We start from the raw sequence: 18,518 nt of genomic DNA on the forward strand, positions 1-18,518 counted from the left end.
GGTTAAAAGGAGACACTGGCCCCTTAGGTAAGCGCTCCTGGGCTGGCCGCTAACCATTACATGGGATTGGCGACTCTGACATAGTCGCGCTGTGACCCCGGAATAGGAATCCTGCGGGTCCTCTCTGAGCATGCGCAGGCTTCCTGGCTACTTCCCCCTCCCTCTGCCGCACGTCAAGAAGCCAGGAAGCCTGCGCATGTGCAGAGAGGACCCGCAGGCTTCCTATTCCAGGGTCACAGCGCTACTTTAGGTCAGAGTTGCCAATCCCATGTAATGGTTAGTGGCCAGCCTGGGAGCAGGAGCGCTTACCTAAGGTTCCAGTAAGTATCTCCTCTTAACCATATAGCTTTGAGTATGCTTATATGCTTACTCACAGCATCTGCTCAGGGCTAAGCTTTATGCTTTGTGCACAAGTTTTTTTCAGTCATTAATGCATTAGGGTGATAGTTCTGGGAAAGGGTGTGCTACATAGATGTTATCTGGCAATAGCCAGGAAACAGGTGCTGCTCTATGGAGAAGGGAGGTGGGATGGTAAACAAGCAAGCAGCAGCTTGTGGCATTTGGGCAAAGGGCATGACTTACTAATTTGTCATTCATGAAACAAGTCAGGTGTACACACTGGATTCTCAGATGTGAAGGCCCAAAACAATTGTCTCATTCAATAATTCTGTACACCAGGATTTTGCCCCATATTCAGGCTATCTGCTTGTCATCTCAAACGTGATTGATAGTAACGCTGTAACTGTATTGGTAGTAAACTAGCTGCAATGTCTGCTGATCTCTACTGAAAGTCACCCTTAGAGGACAGCTTTTAAACATTTTTACTTACCCGGGGCTTCCTCCAGCCCCATAAGCATGGATGCGTCCCTCGCCGTCCACCTACGTGTCTCCGTTAGGCTCCCTGCACACTGCAAATCCGTTTTCCGATTCCGATTCCGATTCCGTTTCCGATTCCGATTCCGTTTCCGATTTTCCTTGAATACATTCAACAGAAAAACGGATCAAAAAACGCAGCATGCAGTTAAGATTAAAAATCTGAATCGGAATCGGATGTAAAAACAGATTAAAAATCTGAATCTGAATCTGATTTGCTTGCAGTGTGCAAGAGGCCTTAAGCCACGATTAGCTCCCGGTATTCTGCTCAGTGACGTCAGGCGGGGTCTTCTGTGCTTGGGATATTAACCACTTCCGGATTCCGGGTGGTTTGGCTGATCTGTGCTGCGGGGGCTTTTCAGCCCGCAGCACAGATCAGAAATCAGCCAGGGCGATCAGACCTCCCCCCTTTTTTCCCCACTAGGGGGATGTCCTGCTGGGGGGGTCTGATCGCCGCCGCGCTGCTGTGCCTAGCGGGGGGGGGGGGCTCCTCAATGCCCCCCTCCACAGCACTAGTCCTCCCTCTGCCTCCTTCCCTCCCTCTCCCGTCCCCTGTGTGCGGCGCAGGACGGAAAGCCGTCCTGCGCCGGATAGGATAGGCTTTAGCCTATCAGATGCCGGCGATCCCCGGCCAATCAGAGGCCGGGGATCGCCGATCTCCTCTACGGCGCTGCTGCTGCGCAGCGCCGTATATATGTAAACACCGGGGAATATCTTCCCCGTGTGTTTACATTTACCCTGCGAGCCGCCAATCGGCTCGCAGGGTGTTCACGGAGACACCCTCCGTGAACTGACATGGAACGGCCCCATGGAAACCACTTCAGGATTCAGGGGCGTAGTTAAGCGTACGCAGAATCCTGAAGTGGATAATTATGCTTAAAAACATTGATTTCGGAAAACAAAAAGTATCCTATGCCCACCATCATTGATTGGACGCTGGTTTGGGGGCGGTAGGATGCTATAGGAAAAGGCGAGAATTGGAGTGGAGTAGGAAGTATTATACAGGTCCATTTGGTGTTGGATTACTATCACTGTTTGTGCTGGGAAGCGTTTTTGTACGCAAAACAGTTGACTTTTCAGTACGTCTCCAGTGACATGTTACTGTCTCTCCACTTTGGATTAAAGAGAGATTCTATCTATCTTATCTGAATAGTGTACTGGTTAAGGGCTCTGCCTTTGACATGGGAGACCAGGGTTCTAATCTGGGCTAGGGTCAGTACCTATTTAGTAAAACGTCCTTGGGCAAGACTCCCTAACACTGCAAGGTGGTCCCTGGAGCCCGCCCTTAGTGGCTGCAGCTCTTGAGTGCTTCCTCAAAAGATTGTCCTTTCTACCATCGCTGGTTTTTATAGTTGGTTACATAGTTAGTTTGGTTGAACAAAAAAAAAAGACATCTGTACAAGTTGGACAAGTAATCTGTCATATTTAAGATTTGAAAATATGAAATCTATCGATTTTAAAGAATATCTGAAGTGAGAGGGATATGGAGGTTGCCATATCGATTTCCTTTTAAATAATACCAGTTGCCTGGCATCCTGCTGATCTTTCATGCATCAGTTGTGTCTGAATCACACACCTGAACAGGCATGCAGATAATCTTGTCACAGCACCTGATCTGGCTAAAAGTATTCAGATCCGTACACCTGCTCAATCAAACTGCCTGATTGTTGTCTGACTTTAGTCTGTTGGACGACAATCAGACATGTGTACGTGTGCAAGCGACTAGACGAGCGACTGATAACAGGCGGTTTGCCCGATTCAACTGTGAGATCTACTCACACGACACGAGTATTGCTGTTGATGTGTGTGTACAAGTCGTTTGAACGACTTGTAAACGACTTGTACTTGTTTTGAATGTGTAGTCCGTCATTCCCCTTGCGTGCACCGTATGTAAATGAGTTGGTCTTTGATCCGCCTGGAGGGGTGGACATACAGGTCATGCGGTACACCAGGTCATGCGGGTGGCTGCGTGCACGTTTTGCGCTAGTTGGATGTGTGTATGTAGCTTTAGAGGCAGAGGATCAGCAGGACAGCCAGGCAATGTGTATTGTTTAAATGGAAATAAATATGGCAGCCTCTATCACTCTGACTCAGGTGACCTTTAAAGAATGGTAATAAAGTTTATAGTCCATGAAACACTTTTTTTTTTTTTCAGTAGAAAAATACATATATTTACATCAATCTGAACATAAGTCTTAAAAGATGAGTAAGGAAGAGTGTTTTGGCTCCCAAAGAGGGACTGTCCTGACAAAAAAAGGGACAGTTGGAAGCTATGAATTGACTTTATCTGCACCAAGTGAAAAAGTGAGAGCAGGATTGTGATTGGTTGATTTGCTTTACATTTTTTGTCTGTCTTGCAAGTTGGGGTTAATGAGAAATCGTGACCAAGAATTGAACTTCATCCCAATCAGTAGCTGACACCCCCTTTCCCATGAGAAATCTATTCCTTTTCACAAACAGACCATCAGGGGCACTGTATGACTGATATTGTGGTGAAACCCCTCCCACAGTGTGATGTCAGGACTATGGTCCTGACAGTTTCCTGTCTGTGAAACTTATTGCATTGTGGGAAATAACAGCTGTTTACAGCTGGGTCCAACTGCCAAAAAAAGCAAGCACCATCTCCTTCCACTGACATCACCTGCCAGCAGTAAAAATGTCACACTGTGGTAAATTTTAGAATGTAGATCAGGGATAGGAAAGATTTTACAATGGGCAAACACTGACTAAATCGAGTATACCTAATTATTGAAAAAATGAAGCATTTTTTTATTCCATTATTTTCACTGGAGTTCCTCTTTAAGCAGCAGTGGCTGCCGTTGCCATGTGACTGAGTCACTCTCCTCTGGGGCTTTGTGTGGTAATACTCTGGGGACATTTGCAGAGAGCCGGCCACGGTTTCTGCATCAAGCTGTTGCTGTGCTGTTATTTTTATTTAGCAAATGTGGGAAGTTCACAGTTGCCTTTCTGTAGTTTTTTTTCTTATTTTTACCGTTTTTTTTATTTTTTTCCTGAGCTTCAACTTCTGTTTTACAGAAAAACAGCTATGAGAGAAATATACAGGCAAAAATCACAGACCTCTTTCTAAATGGTGCAAGTTACCTGACTGCCAGGCTAATCCTCTGGCTTCACTACTTCATAAATGACTGGCATGGACCGAGTATGCGTATAAGCCCATTTCCATGCTTATATTGAGGCTTATTTTACACATGGGGCTTGATTCATTAAAGGAAGCCAGAGAGGGCTTAACCTAAAGAATCGATACTTACCCGGGGCTTCCTCCAGAACCATAAGCACAGCTGAGTCCCTCACCGTCCTCCCGCGGTCTGCCGTTCAGCCGCAATCAGCCCCGGTAACAGACTCAGTCAGGGTCTTTTGTGTATGTGCAGGACCTCTGGGCATGTGGAGAAGACCCCGACTGAAGTGACTTAGCCAGTTACCGGGGCTAATTGTGGCTAAAGGGCAGACCACGGGAGGCCCGCGAGGGACTAAGCTGTGCTTATGGTGCGGGAGGAAGCCCCGGGTAAGTATCGATTGTTTAGGTTAAGCCGTCTCTGGTACACCTTAGCGGTGTTCTCTGAACACACCATTTTGTGGTGGTGCATGTTGAGCATGGCCTCGCCTCTTCTAATAAACTCTTCTTGCTCAACTGCCTTGAAAAAGAGACCCTAATGGTCTGAAAATGGCTTAATGTGCAACATTCATTTTTTTTCTATGGGATGCTGACTGCGGTCAAAATGTTGTCAACTTTTAGTATGTCGGCCTGCTATCTTTTCAAACCTATGAAGACTAAAGTATAAAGGTGGCCATACACGTAAAGATGGACACCAGATCAACCAATTGAATGGATCCCTCTCTGAACAGAGAGGGAACTATAGCTGCCCACACACTGTACAGAGACATGAAATCTTTTGAAAATCTGTGAAGCTACCATCTGCCGGGCCCCAGCAGGACTCCGCCACCGAATGTGTCGCCCCGCCCCCCACCACCTGATGTGTGCCTCCTCCCGGGTGTTGTCAGCGGAGCTACTCTCACCTGTCAACATGCCTCCTACCGTTTCTGGTATCTTCTCTCTCTATGCCGTGGTGCTCTTCCCTGTGTCTGCTCTCCTGGGGCACCTGTGTCATGTGACAAATGCTAGTAGTCAAACACGAGAGATACAGCATGTATGCCACGGTGCCTCCAGTGTTTGTCGCATAATACAGACACCCCAAGAGGGAAGACATAGGAAGGGGCACAGTGGCATACAGCTGAGAGTTGGCTGCCAACACTATGCTCTGCCTCAGTCGTCCCCATATCAAACCCTGCTACTGCCGTGCCCGTGACCCACCTCCATCCGGGTGAAAATTGATAATTTAGGCATCATTTACATCGTTGTTTTTTTAGCAGATTCGGTCACACTGATGATTGAATCTCCTGGATATCTATGGTAATCAACTATGTGCACGGCCAATACTGAGGTGAAAATGAACTACCGTAATGAAATAGACAGTTGTATCTATCGTACTACTCCGAAAAATGTCTTTCTGAGATATCCCACAATTTTTATTTTATGCGTAAATCTACTTTTTAAGTTGTGTTTTTGTTTTTTATGTTTAATTTTCTCTGCTCAATGACACAGTCTTTGAAGTATGCTGGAGCTAAAATCTACGACCTATTGACCCTTTTTGTATCTCTTTCCTGTACTCAGCTGTTCTCTGAACAGAATGAGTTTTAAAGTGAATATCCGGACTAAAAATCTACTCAGCAGCACTTAAAAGGCTTGGTGTTTCTTCAATAGTTTCATAGCATCAGAACTTTATTTTTCTTGCCGAAGCCTCATTTTTAGCTGCCCAGAAGAAAACTGCCCGGGCATTTTTCCCCTGATGCTGTGCAAAGCATGATGGGATTTATGATGTTGTTTTTCTCGTTCTGCTGTTTTTGGTGCAATTTTTTTCACTAAATTTTGAATTTGAGATTCGAAGCCTAGTGCGCGCAGCTGGAAGGGGTGATCAGGACACAGGACAGTTGGAACTGTGTCTCATGCTCCCTGTCACCTCCTTTCAACCAAAAAGATGGCTGCCCCATGAAAAAGATGGCTGCCCCCATGAAATCACAAACATTTGCCTGTTCTTTTAAAACAGGGTGGGTAAGAGATTATATTACCTATCTATTTTAATTAACATGACTAATGTAACTTAAAGGCAGTATGTTTGTTTAGGCTGAAGATCCCCTTTATGGATGTAATTCCTTATCAGTAAGGGCCTGTTTCCACTACACGCAGATTGGATGCAGAAAAACTGACTCCAATTAATGCCTATGGGCCTGTTTCCACTAAGCGCAATGTTTCTGATGCAGATTTACCAGACCGTTAGGGTCTCTTTTTCAAGGCATTCATTGGAGTCAGTTTTTCTGCATCTCCTCATGTTGCGGTACGTTGCACTGGAAGCACCCTATCCAATGCGCATCCATACCTACGTTACAAGATCCTGTGGCAATCTGCGTTGGACCAGAAGTCCTGTAAGGCCTCGTTCAGATCATTCAGCGCAGATAGCGTACGATCGCACACCACCTACACTACTATGCGCTGCGGATCCCATTCACTACAGTGAATGGGATCTGCCCTGCGATTCCCGAAAATGCATGCAGGAACGGTAGAAGGGCTTTCTATGCCCTTCTACCGTTCTTGCGTGTCGCACACTATACGCGCTGCCAAAATGCGCACGGCAGCGCGTATAGTCTGAACTGCTTGGCGCCACTTCCTGCTTTGCCGGATGCCAGACGGGGATTACTGCGTACTAACACGTTCATCCCCGAAGGCCTGCTGCAGTGTGAAGCCGGCCTCAATGTTAAAGAGAATCTGTACTCTAAAATTCTTACAATAAAAAGCATACTATTCTATTCCTTATGTTCTCCTGGGCCCCGCTGTGCTGTTTCTGTCACTCCCTGCTGCAATCCTGGCTTGTAATTAACAGTTTTAGGCAGTGTTTACAAACAAGACATGGCTTCTAACCAGATAGGCTGTGAACCGCTTACTGTGTGACTCATGCAGAGCTTGGAGGGGGTGTGTATAGCTTCTTGTCAATGACAAGCAGTGCTGCACATTCCACACATTCCAGCCTGAGCCTGACAGAGCCGACAGAGGAAAGAAGATGAAATTTATTACAGAGACGGTGCAACTAGAAAATGCTGCAGTAAGACAGACCACATTAGAACAGGCATAGGAACTTATAGGATAGAAGAAATAAGGCTCAACATTTTGTTACAGAGTCTTTTTAACTCTGTCAGGCAGAGAAAGAAAAAAAGTAACACAGCCTAGTTATTGGTATGCGTCTATCTCATCGGGTTATTTTCACCTCGGTATCCCCGGCCTCGCCGTTCGCACTGTGCATTATGTAACAAGCACTCCTCGAAACGTGTGAAGCTTCAGTTACAGCTTGCGCATAATATTCTGAGCTGGATCAATGACAACACGACTGGCCCAGCAGTTCTCCCCCTTACATGTGTTGCAGTTTGCTGCTCCCCTCTTGCAGAGCATCACAGGGAAACATGGGCTGCCATCTCTCTCCTCCTAGATATTTGCCCATTTCCACCTGCTGCTGTTCTTCGTTCTGTGTGTCTCCTCGCGCCTCTTGTCTGTTATATTAGCACTGATGAGAGACTGACACAAGTAGAGCTGTGGATGGAGAAAGACAGACAGATGGGCAAAAGATAGATAGAGCCTGAGTGCATTCAGCAGTATCAGGTACCAAAACATCATCCTAATGGGTTTTCCCTGTGTTGCTCCAAGTGTTGGAGAGGGAGGGGTGTATATTAAAGAAGGGGTTAGGAAATGTTGGTGCCGGGTGAAGCCGCTCCTAGAATATTGGCAATATTACCAATAAATGCACAAAAGATAATCTAAGTTTGGAGGAGACTGAAGGTCTAAAACTTAAAGCGGAACTGAAATGACTAAAACAACAAAGAGTTTCACTTACCTGGGGCTTCTGCCAGCCCCGTGCATCGTTCCTGTCCCGCGCTGGTCCTCCACGATCCTCTGTTTTCCCACAGACTGCTACTTTTGGTTCCGTCGACTCGGCAACTGCGCGCCTCGTGTAACTTTCTGCGCAATAGCGTCCTGCGCTATTAGTGCAGGACACTATTGTGGGCGAGAAAGATACACGTGGCATACCGTCAGCTTACAAGTCGACGGTACAATAGCACCAGGAGTAGCTGGCGGCGGGAAAAACGGAGGATCGTGAAGGACTGGCGCTGCACGGGGCTGGCAGAAGCCCCAGGTAAGTGAAACTCTTTGTTGTTTTAGTCATTTCAGTTCCACTTTAACTTTTAAAGTGAATGGGAACCGCATTTAAAAAAATGAGACCGATACTTACCCAAGGAGAGGGAAGGCTCTGGGTCCTATAGAGCCTTCCCGCTCCTCTCCTGGTCCCCTCGTTCCAGTGCTGGTTCGCCCGGTAGCAGTATTTGACTCATTTAGTCAAATACTGCTTTACCCGGCCAAAGGAGGCTTCAGAAGTCTTCAGGGAGCCCGAGTGCTCCTGAAGAAGGGCGGCCCTGTACTGCACCTGCACAAGCACGCTCTCCTGCACGCTCACGTGTGTGCAGTATGGAGCCGCACGTCTTCAGGAGGACATGGCTCCCGAAGACTTCCAAATACCCTTTCGGTGGGGGATTGAAAGGGGGGGGGTGAGCCAGCACAGGATAGAGGGCACCGAGAGAGGAGACGGAAGGCTCTATACAAGCTAGAGCCTTCCCTCTCCTTAGGTAAGTATTTGCTTCATTTTTTTTAAAAAATGTGGTTCCCATTCACTTTAATAATGAATAATAATACAAAACATTGCTTGTGAAAATGACAAAGCAGTGGATTGAGGTTATAGAAGCAATAGGCTGCAATTTTGTTGTGTGATATGATGTAATGTTGTATGTATAGATAGACTTTTCCACTATAGCACAGGGCACTTCAGCACAAACACTTAATGTACCCCCGACGAAGCCCCTCATTTTATGTTAGTGAGACATGTAGGGTTTTTCTGTTGGATGATGTAACTGTATCTGTCTTGCAGTGTGAAGTAAGGTTCTACCCCAGTGACGTTAACAGAGGGGTCTATTGCTACTATTACCTCAATCCACTGCTAAGTCATTATCACAAGCAATGTTTTGTAACAACCTTCAGTCTCCTCCAAACTTAGGTTATATTTTGTGTATTTACTCAAATCAGGTGTGTGTATTTTTTAATATTACCAATATTCTACCATTAGGTGCTGGTTAATGCTGATTGTAGAATATCTGTAGTTTTACCAGTATTCTACAGTACTATCACTTTACCTAACCTACCTCTCAAACTAACCATCCACTACCTACTTCCTACTCCTAACAATAACCTACCGGTTGCCTATGCCTAATGCTAAACCAACTCCTCCCTTCCACCTAAGGCTAATGCCCTAGGTACTGATGCAGGGTTGGGCTATATAATAACTTAATCCAACCGCTGTCTGTCCCTCCAGCACTGTCGTCATTAAGCTCGGCGCTTTGGTTATACTCGGAGCCTCTGGTGCCCAAATTGTCTACCGAGTGCCCCTATAGCCACTATTTATAATGCGAACTATGTTATTGATAACAATACTTTTTTATAATTGTAAAACTTGTTGTGCTTGCCTTCAGTTGCCTACTTATCCAGCCAGGCTTAAGTCATGTCCTGCCGCTAGCTTTCTGTTTACAAATCAAGGATAGATAATTGCTCCCCACCTACCCCCTGCAACTACAGGTCCCTTTTCCTCATGAACACACTTGGTTTCTCATAGAAAGCAGAAACTCTCTTAAATGTATGTGTGGCTTGTATAGTTCTTCCATCTTTTGGTGTCATATAGTCATATCTGAAAGTCCCAGCCACCAGCTGAACCCAGAGAGGAGAGGAAGCAAACTGTACTTCACTGGCAAGCTCATTTGACCCCTGATAAGAGTATTCTGACCACCACTCTTTACCTCTATACAGTCTTCATATTCATTGATCAACATGATTGCTAGTAGAATTTACATTGTTCAGTTTAGTTGGTGTGTAATTAAGAAAAGAATGACCAAGTAGACGTTGACCCCTACATTTCTTTAAGATTAGGCATATACTACTATGCTATATATATGGTCTACAGATATTTCATGTTAAGATTAATAAGTCTATCTTTTGATGCGCAACTGAACTAAAATGGGAGATAAGATAAACATGGGTACATCTTGTACTAGCCCCACTAAGAAATTGTCTCAGGTTACTAGGCTCCTTGCCTACTGAGAGCTCCTATAAGATACTCCTGTTAATTGGCCTAGGAAGCGGGTAAAACACCTGCGAAATGCGTTGCATCGTTTGTGGAGTATACAATAAAGTTTTCTTTCCTGATGCAGGCAATTCGAGACTTCAATGGGGAGGTAAGTCCACCACTGCCTCCCATTTGTAAACTATTTTTAGTGTATTTTATTCTTCCTGCTGCCTCTGTTTGTTCTATCGCCTATACCTTCTATTTTCATGCATGGCAAGTGTTAAAAACTAGTTAATCTATGCAAATCATCCTGTTGAACAGCTTGTGCTATATAGCCCCTTGTCCTGATAAGCAAATGGCAAGAGCAAAATATTTTTATCTGACTGATGAAACACTTCTGATAACATTTTAGAGCTGAAACACTCAAAGGATCATTACTTCTGTATGTTTTGAAGCTATATGAAGCAGACTGTCATTGCTGCTGTTTATAATTTTAGTTTTTAAAATGCAGCCCTTAAAGGAAACCAGAGACCTAATAAAAAAAAAAAGTTGTATACATACCTGGGGCTTCCTCCAGCCCCATGCACACGAATCGATCCCACGCCGCCGTCCTCCGCTGCCTGCAGCTTCGGTATCGGCTCCCGTTAGTTCGGCCAGTCTGCGCAAGATAAGTGCGCCCTCTACGTATCTCTCCGGCGGCCACCGGAGAGATGCGTAGAGAGCGCTCTTCCTTTAGCGCAGACTGACCGCGACTGGCAGAGAAAGCCCCAGGTATGTATAAAACTTCTTTTTATTTTGTCTCTGATACACTTCAAAGGATATCTTTAACCACTGAGGGGTAAAAGATCTCCGGTCCTCATTCCGCTGTGCCCCAGTTCAAGTTTTCCACCGGCAGCGTCTTCGAGTCTCCTTGAAAGGCTATGGAAGTACTCGGGTCTTTGGGTCTCCTTGGAAGGCAATGGAAATACTCAGGTCTCCAAGTGCTACTGAAAACAAGTGTCTGTGTACTGTGTGCATGCCAGTCCGTGCTCGCTTGTGCGCAGTACATACTTGCTTATTCTCGCATGTTACTAGGAGACCTGAGTACTTCGGTAGCCTTCTGAGGAGACCCCAAGGCTTCTTTGGGCCTGTACACACTGGCTGCATTGCGCTGCATTTTTAAAATCTCAAGACCTTTTGAAAAATCATGAAAATCGTGATGACCTGTACACAGTGGTACAATGCATTTTTAGAAAAATGCAATCGCAGTGACTGCTGCGCTTTTCAACCGCTGCGCTTGAAAAAACGCAATGTAATGAGATTCCATTGTGTTTTTCAGAGGTCAATTCCTAGAAGACTCTGCAACTTCCTGTTAAAGGACTTTTAGCCAATCATCAATAACAAAACAAACACATTGAAAAATGCAAGCCTGAAATTTTAAAATCACACTGAGATTGCGCTTGCCGATTTTCAGTGTGTACAGGCCTTTTGACATTAAAGTTGGATGGTGGAATGAGTGGGCCGATGGTGTATCGAGGGGATGCAGAGAGGACCAAGAAGGCTCTAAAGGCTCCAGATCCTCCCCTCTTCTTAGGTGAATATGTCACTTTTTTCCTCCTCTGGTGGTTACAGGTATCTTCTAAACTAAGCACTGGTCCGTGGCCCAATAGTGATCCTCAGGATGTTTTTCACTGGGCCATGGCTTCTCCTCCTACAGAGTCATTTGTCTTTTAATTCATTCACAGCATCTGGCTTATCCCCCTGCCTCCTGCAGAGTTGTTTTTTTTTTCAATTCATTTATTTTCCCTGTCCTGAGAGACTGTCAATTAAAGGTCTCTACACACACCGGACTGGAGGCAATGATGGGTCCGTCGTCACCTCCCGCTGGGTGGGCGTTCCAACGACAGTCCGGCGTGTGTACGCACTGTCGGCGGACTGATATGGCTGCTTCTGAGCGATCCGCCCGGACTGTCGTTGGAACGCCCACCCAGCGGGAGGTGACGACGGACCCGTCGTTGCCTCCAGTCCGGCGTATGTACGGACCTTAAGGGTGCAAAGAGAAAAAGCTTTCTGCCCTCTGCTCAATTGTTCTAATGATTGCCTCTGCTTAGACACTGATAAGGAATCCTACTAAGATTTGTAGACAGCTTCTTGTGTACAGTGCCCTGCCCAGCCTCTCCACCCCCTCCCACAGTGCTGTGTACTGTAGTGATGCTGGAGGAGTCTCCAGAGCCAGTTCTGCCCCATCAGAGGGTGAGTGAGTGAGGTGAGTGAGTGAGCGTAATAAGAAGCGGTGGCTTGCACACTAGTCTGTCAGTTTTCTGTGTGCGTCTTTCTGTATGCGTTTTCTGCACACCATGTGTGTCTGTATGTGTGAAGACAGGCACGTTTTACCACAGAAGCTAATGTAATTGATAGAGAAAATGCTTGCATCAAAGTGGGCCTCGGGTCCAAAAAAGGTGGACCCCTGCTTTAAAGAACCACTATCACAAAAAAAATTACAATTTAAAATGCATGTGTACAGCTCATGTTGCTTTTTCCTTTTATGCAATTTTTTTTAACCCAAATAACTATGTAGTGCAATAGGCAATCTCGCTGCCTGCAGCCTTTTTGGTGAGATTGGGTGTCCCTTTTATTTGCTATCATTGAATGGAGGTCTGCAGGGCACTACAAAAAACCATAGCATCCTAGCAACCATCTGGATCAAGTGGTTCTCAAACTCCTGACACTCGGCTTCCATGTAATTGGCTGGGGAAGTGTCTAATGGATTTTGTGCTCGGCAGAAACGTGGGATAATCTTTGCCGCAATCAAAGCTTTCAGTGAGTCACCCTTCATATACTTTGCATTATCCCAGATTTGCGCTTCTAAAAAGACAGTATGCATTACGCAGGCCTGGTATTTGTGTTATAGGTCACAGAGGCATTATACAAGCGCTGTTAATCTAAAAAGGGCATCCGAGTTTTTCATTTTGCAATAAAATGAAGTGAAAACAAGCCTTTAACATATGTGATATTATCTATCTGCATCTGGAAGTAAAGGTGTATACACATTCTCTGTACACCTGCACTATCTACAGACCTGTCCCTAACCTTCCTTTTCTGGGGAAGGTAATTGAAAAAGCTGTATACCTCCAGCTCGAAGCCAACATCTTACAAAACGACACTTATGACCCATTCCAGTCTGGCTTCAGGAAACCTCACAGCACTGAAACTGCCCTCATCCAAATATGCAACCACCTGCTCATGGCAAGAGACAGAGGAGAGGCTTCCATCTGAAAATAGCGCCTGCGAATAATGGCGCACGTTGTTGCTGCTAATCAGTTGGTCGCTTATTGCTATTTAACGTTAAAGCCTTATCGTTATTTAGCTCTGTTTATTTTATTGAAAATTAGCGTTAAAGGACGCCGGAAGCGAAAATAAACTAATGAAATAAAAAATTGTATTTATCTTCCTTCTCCTAAAAATGACTTTTTAAGATATTACACAATTTTTTATTTTATGTTTAAATCTACTTTTTAATTTTTTAACTGTTTTATTGTTTTTTGTTCAATGACACATTCATTGAAGTATACCAGAGCTAAAATCTATGAACTGTTGAACCTTTTTATCTCTTTCCTGCTCTCAGAAGCCATTTTCTGCTTGGAAAGTGGTTTATAGTTGGAATTTCTTATTAGTGAGGGTCACACTGTAGCCACTTCCTGTCTGTCAGGACTGAGTCAGCCACTTACATACCTGATATTTAACTCTTTCAGGCAGAGAAAGAAAAAAAGGAACACAGCATAGTTATTAGTGTGCTAGGCACTGTACATACACATGTCTCATCATGTCACATGTCACTTCGGGCATCCTTTAAAGTTTCACGCTGTCTTGTCAAAATCGCCTTTAGGACTCAGACTCACTATACGCTCTTTTCTGAGCGCTTGCAATTGATTAGCATTTTCTGAGCGCTTTTTAAGATTCACTCCCATTCACTTTCATCAAAATTGCTGTAAAAATTGCGTAAAATTACGATTTTAATGAATGTGAATGGGAGCGTTTTTTAAAAAGTGTTTTAGACAGCAACCAATCAATCGCAAGCACTCAAAAAAGCGCTTATAGTGTGTCTGAGCCCTTCTTGGAAATCTAAAGTGGCATGATACCGTAAACATAAGTCTGTTTAGTACTAGTCCTACAAAGACACTGTGTCAAGTCTCTTTCTGTTTTCCTGTGCAGTAAGTTTTAAATAACTAGTTCTGTTACAGGTATCTTTACAAATATAAATAGTCAAACAGCTTGCTGAATTTTGTCAGATATCCTGAAACGTTAATAGAGGGTAAAACACTTTTATCTGACTGATACACTGCTGAAATGGGTTCAGTCCTGACAAGTTCAAAGGGTCATTACTTTTGTCTGTTTGGAGCATTGTTTTTACGGCCATGGGTGCTGTTTAGAGTTAGAAAGTCTTAAAAATTCAGATCTTGCTTACGCACCGTTTACACATCCACTGTGTTTGGGTAACAGTGTGAACCTGGCCTAAAACAATTGCAAGCTACATTTTAATTTTAATTGCACCTTTTATTTATTATTATTGTTATACTAATTAGACCCTGGTGGGTTTGCTATTTGTGGAAGATTACTGTAGATTACTGTTAAGGTGTTATATAACATACTTTCACAGCTATTTGTTTCATGCTTTCATCACAATTCCCTGTAAGGGACTTACCTCTGGGATCCAGCAACGCGGCAGTCTCTGCCAACAGCGGGTCGCGTCCTGGCCCTTCTGCATGTCGGCAGCCGTCCTCCGCTGGTGATGCGCACACTGGGGATCACTCTGCGCATACTGGTGGGCGGATGTCTCGCTCCTCTCGGCCGCATTATGGTCTGAGGCGGCGACAGAGGTAGTGTCAGCTGACAGGATAGGGGTTTATTGTCAGCTGACTTAGGCAGGGGTTTATTAAATATAAATATAATGGATGCTGACCCTAGCTGGGATTGAACCCTGGTCTCACACGTCGGAGGCAATGCCCTTAAAGAGTAACTGTCAGGCTGCAAAAGCTAATTTAAACCTCTATTCTCCTGTGTTAAACAGTTTAGAAGGAAGCCAAAAAGGCAATACTGCAGTTAAAAATCTCTCTTACTTTAGATGTTTGCTGACAGCAAGGCTCCGTATTCCCAGGCTCCTAAGGAGGACGCAAGCCGAATAACAGATACTGCAAAGCATTCTGGGGCCCTCCCCTGGCTGCTAGTGAGGCTCAAGTTTCAACAGCATGTAACAGTCTAGCTCACAGCACTAATAAATCTCAGGCAGAGTACACTGCAGGAGTCCGCTATTGTTCCTAGCCACATGGCTAATTAATATTCACTGCACAGTAGTGTTATTCATTACCAGCGTTTGTGAGAGTGGAATCATCAGGAAGCAGGCAGGACATGACGACACATTTGGCTTCATAGGAGACAGACAAACATGGAACCTGCCATGAGCTGTCAGGAGCATCATTCTCTGCAAATACTATATAAAAATTATGTGAAGTACAAACATGGACAGTGAAATGCATATGTAATGTAAGTACAGCCAATCTTTAGCTACTGATATATGTGTTTATTTTCTCTGAGACCTTATACCTAACAGCTCCTCTTTAACCAGTATGCTATAGCTGACACACAGTCAGGATGTTTTGTTGGTCAGTACTGGGTAGTCAGCTGACATGTATTGCTACCTGTGTCAGCTGATCTCTCTGTCAGCTGATACTTAAACAAGATTATTGCCTGCGTGTGATTGGCTGCTGTGTGCATGTGGCCGGCCACTGATTGGATGCTGTCAGTATTTAAACCTTGCTGTGACAGTTGCATGTTGCCTGTGATAGCTCTAGGTTGCTGGGTGCTCTGTTTAACTGCTGTTATTATATTGGATTATCTGGACTTTGACCTCTGCTCGTTTACTGGACTTCCCTTGTCTGCTGCCTGAACCGACCTATTGCCTGGATTATCGTTACGACTGTTTGCTGCCTGGTTTGACCTCAGATCCGTTCTTGACCTCTCTTCTGCCTAGTCCTCCTGTACTGCGATATCTCTGTTTACCCGTGTATGATCTTGGACTGTTACTGGACTCTGCTACTCTGTATCCCTGTTTAGGTCTGGAAGTTTATTTGCTCACCCTGTATTCAGCTCCAGTACCTTGCACACTAAAGGCCTGGGTGTAACCGAAGTCGGGTAGGTGTTGTCTCCTCACCTCTTGCTCAAGCAGGGACGCGCCACATAAGGTGAAGCGTGTGGAGGTAGATTGCGGCATTGGAGCTGATTCGTGAGTGGATATCCCCACAGGCCTGACAATCCCATCCTTCTTGTAATTGGGAGCTATGCACAATAATTCTGTATAGCGTGTTTGGGATTGGCTCTTAGCCAATCCGGCGGTGGCTGGATAGTGTAATGGTTAAGGGCTCTGCCTCTGACACAGGAGACATGGGTTTCGAATCTCGGCACATATTCAGTAGGAAACTTTGGGCAAGTTTCCCTAACACTGCTACTGCCTATAGAGCGTGGCTGCAGCTCTGGCGCTTGAGTCTGCACTTTGAGTCCACCAGGAAAAAAAAACAATATACAGTGGCTTGCAAAAGTATTCGGCCCCCTTGAAGTTTTCCACATTTTGTCACATTATTGCCACAAACGTGAATCAATTTTATTGGAATTCCACGTGAAAGACCAACACAAAGTGGTGTACACATGAGAAGTGGAACGAAAATCATACATATTTCCAAACATTTTTTACAAATAAATAACTGCAAAGTGGGGTGTGCGTAATTGTTCAGCCCCCCTGAGTCAATACGTTGTAGAACCACCTTTTGCTGCAATTACAGCTGCCAGTCTTTTAGGGTATGTCTCTACCAGCTTTGCACATCTAGAGACTGAAATCCTTGCCCATTCTTCTTTGCAAAACAGCTCCAGCTCAGTCAGATTAGATGGACAGCGTTTGTGAACAGCAGTTTTCAGATCTTGCCACAGATTTTCGATTGGATTTAGATCTGGACTTTGACTGGGCGGTTCTAACACATGGATATGTTTTGTTTTTAAACCATTCCATTGTTGCCCTGGCTTTATGTTTAGGGTCGTTGTCCTGCTGGAAGGTGAACCTCCCCACAGTCTCAAGTCTTTTGCAGACTCCAAGAGGTTTTCTTCCAAGATTGCCCTGTATTTGGCTCCATCCATCTTCCCATCAATTCTGACCAGCTTCCCTGTCCCTGCTGAAGAGAAGCACCCCCAGAACATGATGCTGCCACCACCATATTTGACAGTGGGGATGGTGTGTTCAGAGTGATGTGCAGTGTTAGTTTTCCGCCACACATAGTGTTTTGCATTTCGGCCAAAAAGTTCAGTTTTGGTCTCATCTGACCAGAGCACCTTCTTCCACATGTTTGCTGTGTCCCCCACATGGCTTGTGGCAAACTGCAAACAGGACTTCTTATGCTTTTCTGTTAACAATGGCTTTCTTCTTGCCACTCTTCCATAAAGGCCACTTTTGTGCAGTGCATGACTAATAGTTGTCCTATGGACAGATTCCCCCGCCTGAGCTGTAGATCTCTGTAGCTCGTCCAGAGTCACCATGGGCCCCTTGACTGCATTTCTGATCAGCGCTCTCCTTGTTCGGCCTGTGAGTTTAGGAGGACGGCCTTGTCTTGGTAGGTTTACAGTTGTGCCATACTCCTTCCATTTCTGAATGATCGCTTGAACAGTGCTCCGTGGGATGTTCAAGGCTTTGGACAGCGTTTTGTAGCCTAAGCCTGCTTTAAATTTCTCAATAACTTTATCACTGACCTGTCTGGTGTGTTCTTTGGACTTCATGGTGTTGTTGCTCCCAATATTCTCTTAGACCACCTCTGAGGTCGTCACAGAGCAGCTGTATTTGTACTGACATTAGATTACACACAGGTGCACTCTATTTAGCCATTAGCACTCATCAGGCAATGTCTATGGGCAACTGACTGCACTCAGACCAAAGGGGGCTGAATAATTACGCACACCCCACTTTGCAGTTATTGATTTGTAAAAAAATGTTTGGAATCATGTATGATTTCCGTTCCACATCTCACGTGTACACCACTTTGTATTGGTCTTTCATGTGGAATTCCAATAAAATTGGTTCATGTTTGTGGCAGTAATGTGACAAAATGTAAAAAAAACTTCAAGGGGGCCGAATACTTTTGCAAGCCACTGGGTATATGTTATGTTTTTGTCTGTTTGAACTGATTGGCTCTTAGGCAATTGCCTAGTTTGCCTTTGTCTAAAAACATCTTTGCGTTGGTCATCAGACTGGTACATGTTCCAGGACCTGTATTTGATACGCATTGCCTCTCCCCTCTTTCCAGTCACATGCACAGGCAGGGCTTCTGATATCACTCTTTATGATTGGTGTGGTAAAGTATGGAGAGGGAATGTACAGTTTATGTATACCTGAAGATAAATGGT

General features: G+C 44.9%; 1 protein-coding gene across 5 annotated transcripts in view; it reads left to right on the plus strand.

Annotated features, from left to right (window-relative positions):
- Positions 1-18,518, plus strand: part of SH3GLB2 (SH3 domain containing GRB2 like, endophilin B2) — a 136,416-nt gene that overhangs the window by 47,808 nt on the left and 70,090 nt on the right. For 3 of the 5 annotated variants that reach the window (XM_068248501.1, XM_068248500.1, XM_068248502.1), the window contains exon 3: positions 10,246-10,269. The exons of the other annotated variants lie outside the window; for them this stretch is intronic. In XM_068248501.1, the coding sequence (XP_068104602.1) occupies positions 10,246-10,269 (24 nt within the window). The remainder of the gene's footprint in view (positions 1-10,245; positions 10,270-18,518) is intronic. 5 annotated transcript variants of the gene reach the window in all.

Source organism: Hyperolius riggenbachi, chromosome 8, assembly GCF_040937935.1.
Source record: "Hyperolius riggenbachi isolate aHypRig1 chromosome 8, aHypRig1.pri, whole genome shotgun sequence".
In the NCBI taxonomy this organism is placed as follows: Eukaryota; Metazoa; Chordata; class Amphibia; order Anura; family Hyperoliidae; genus Hyperolius; species Hyperolius riggenbachi.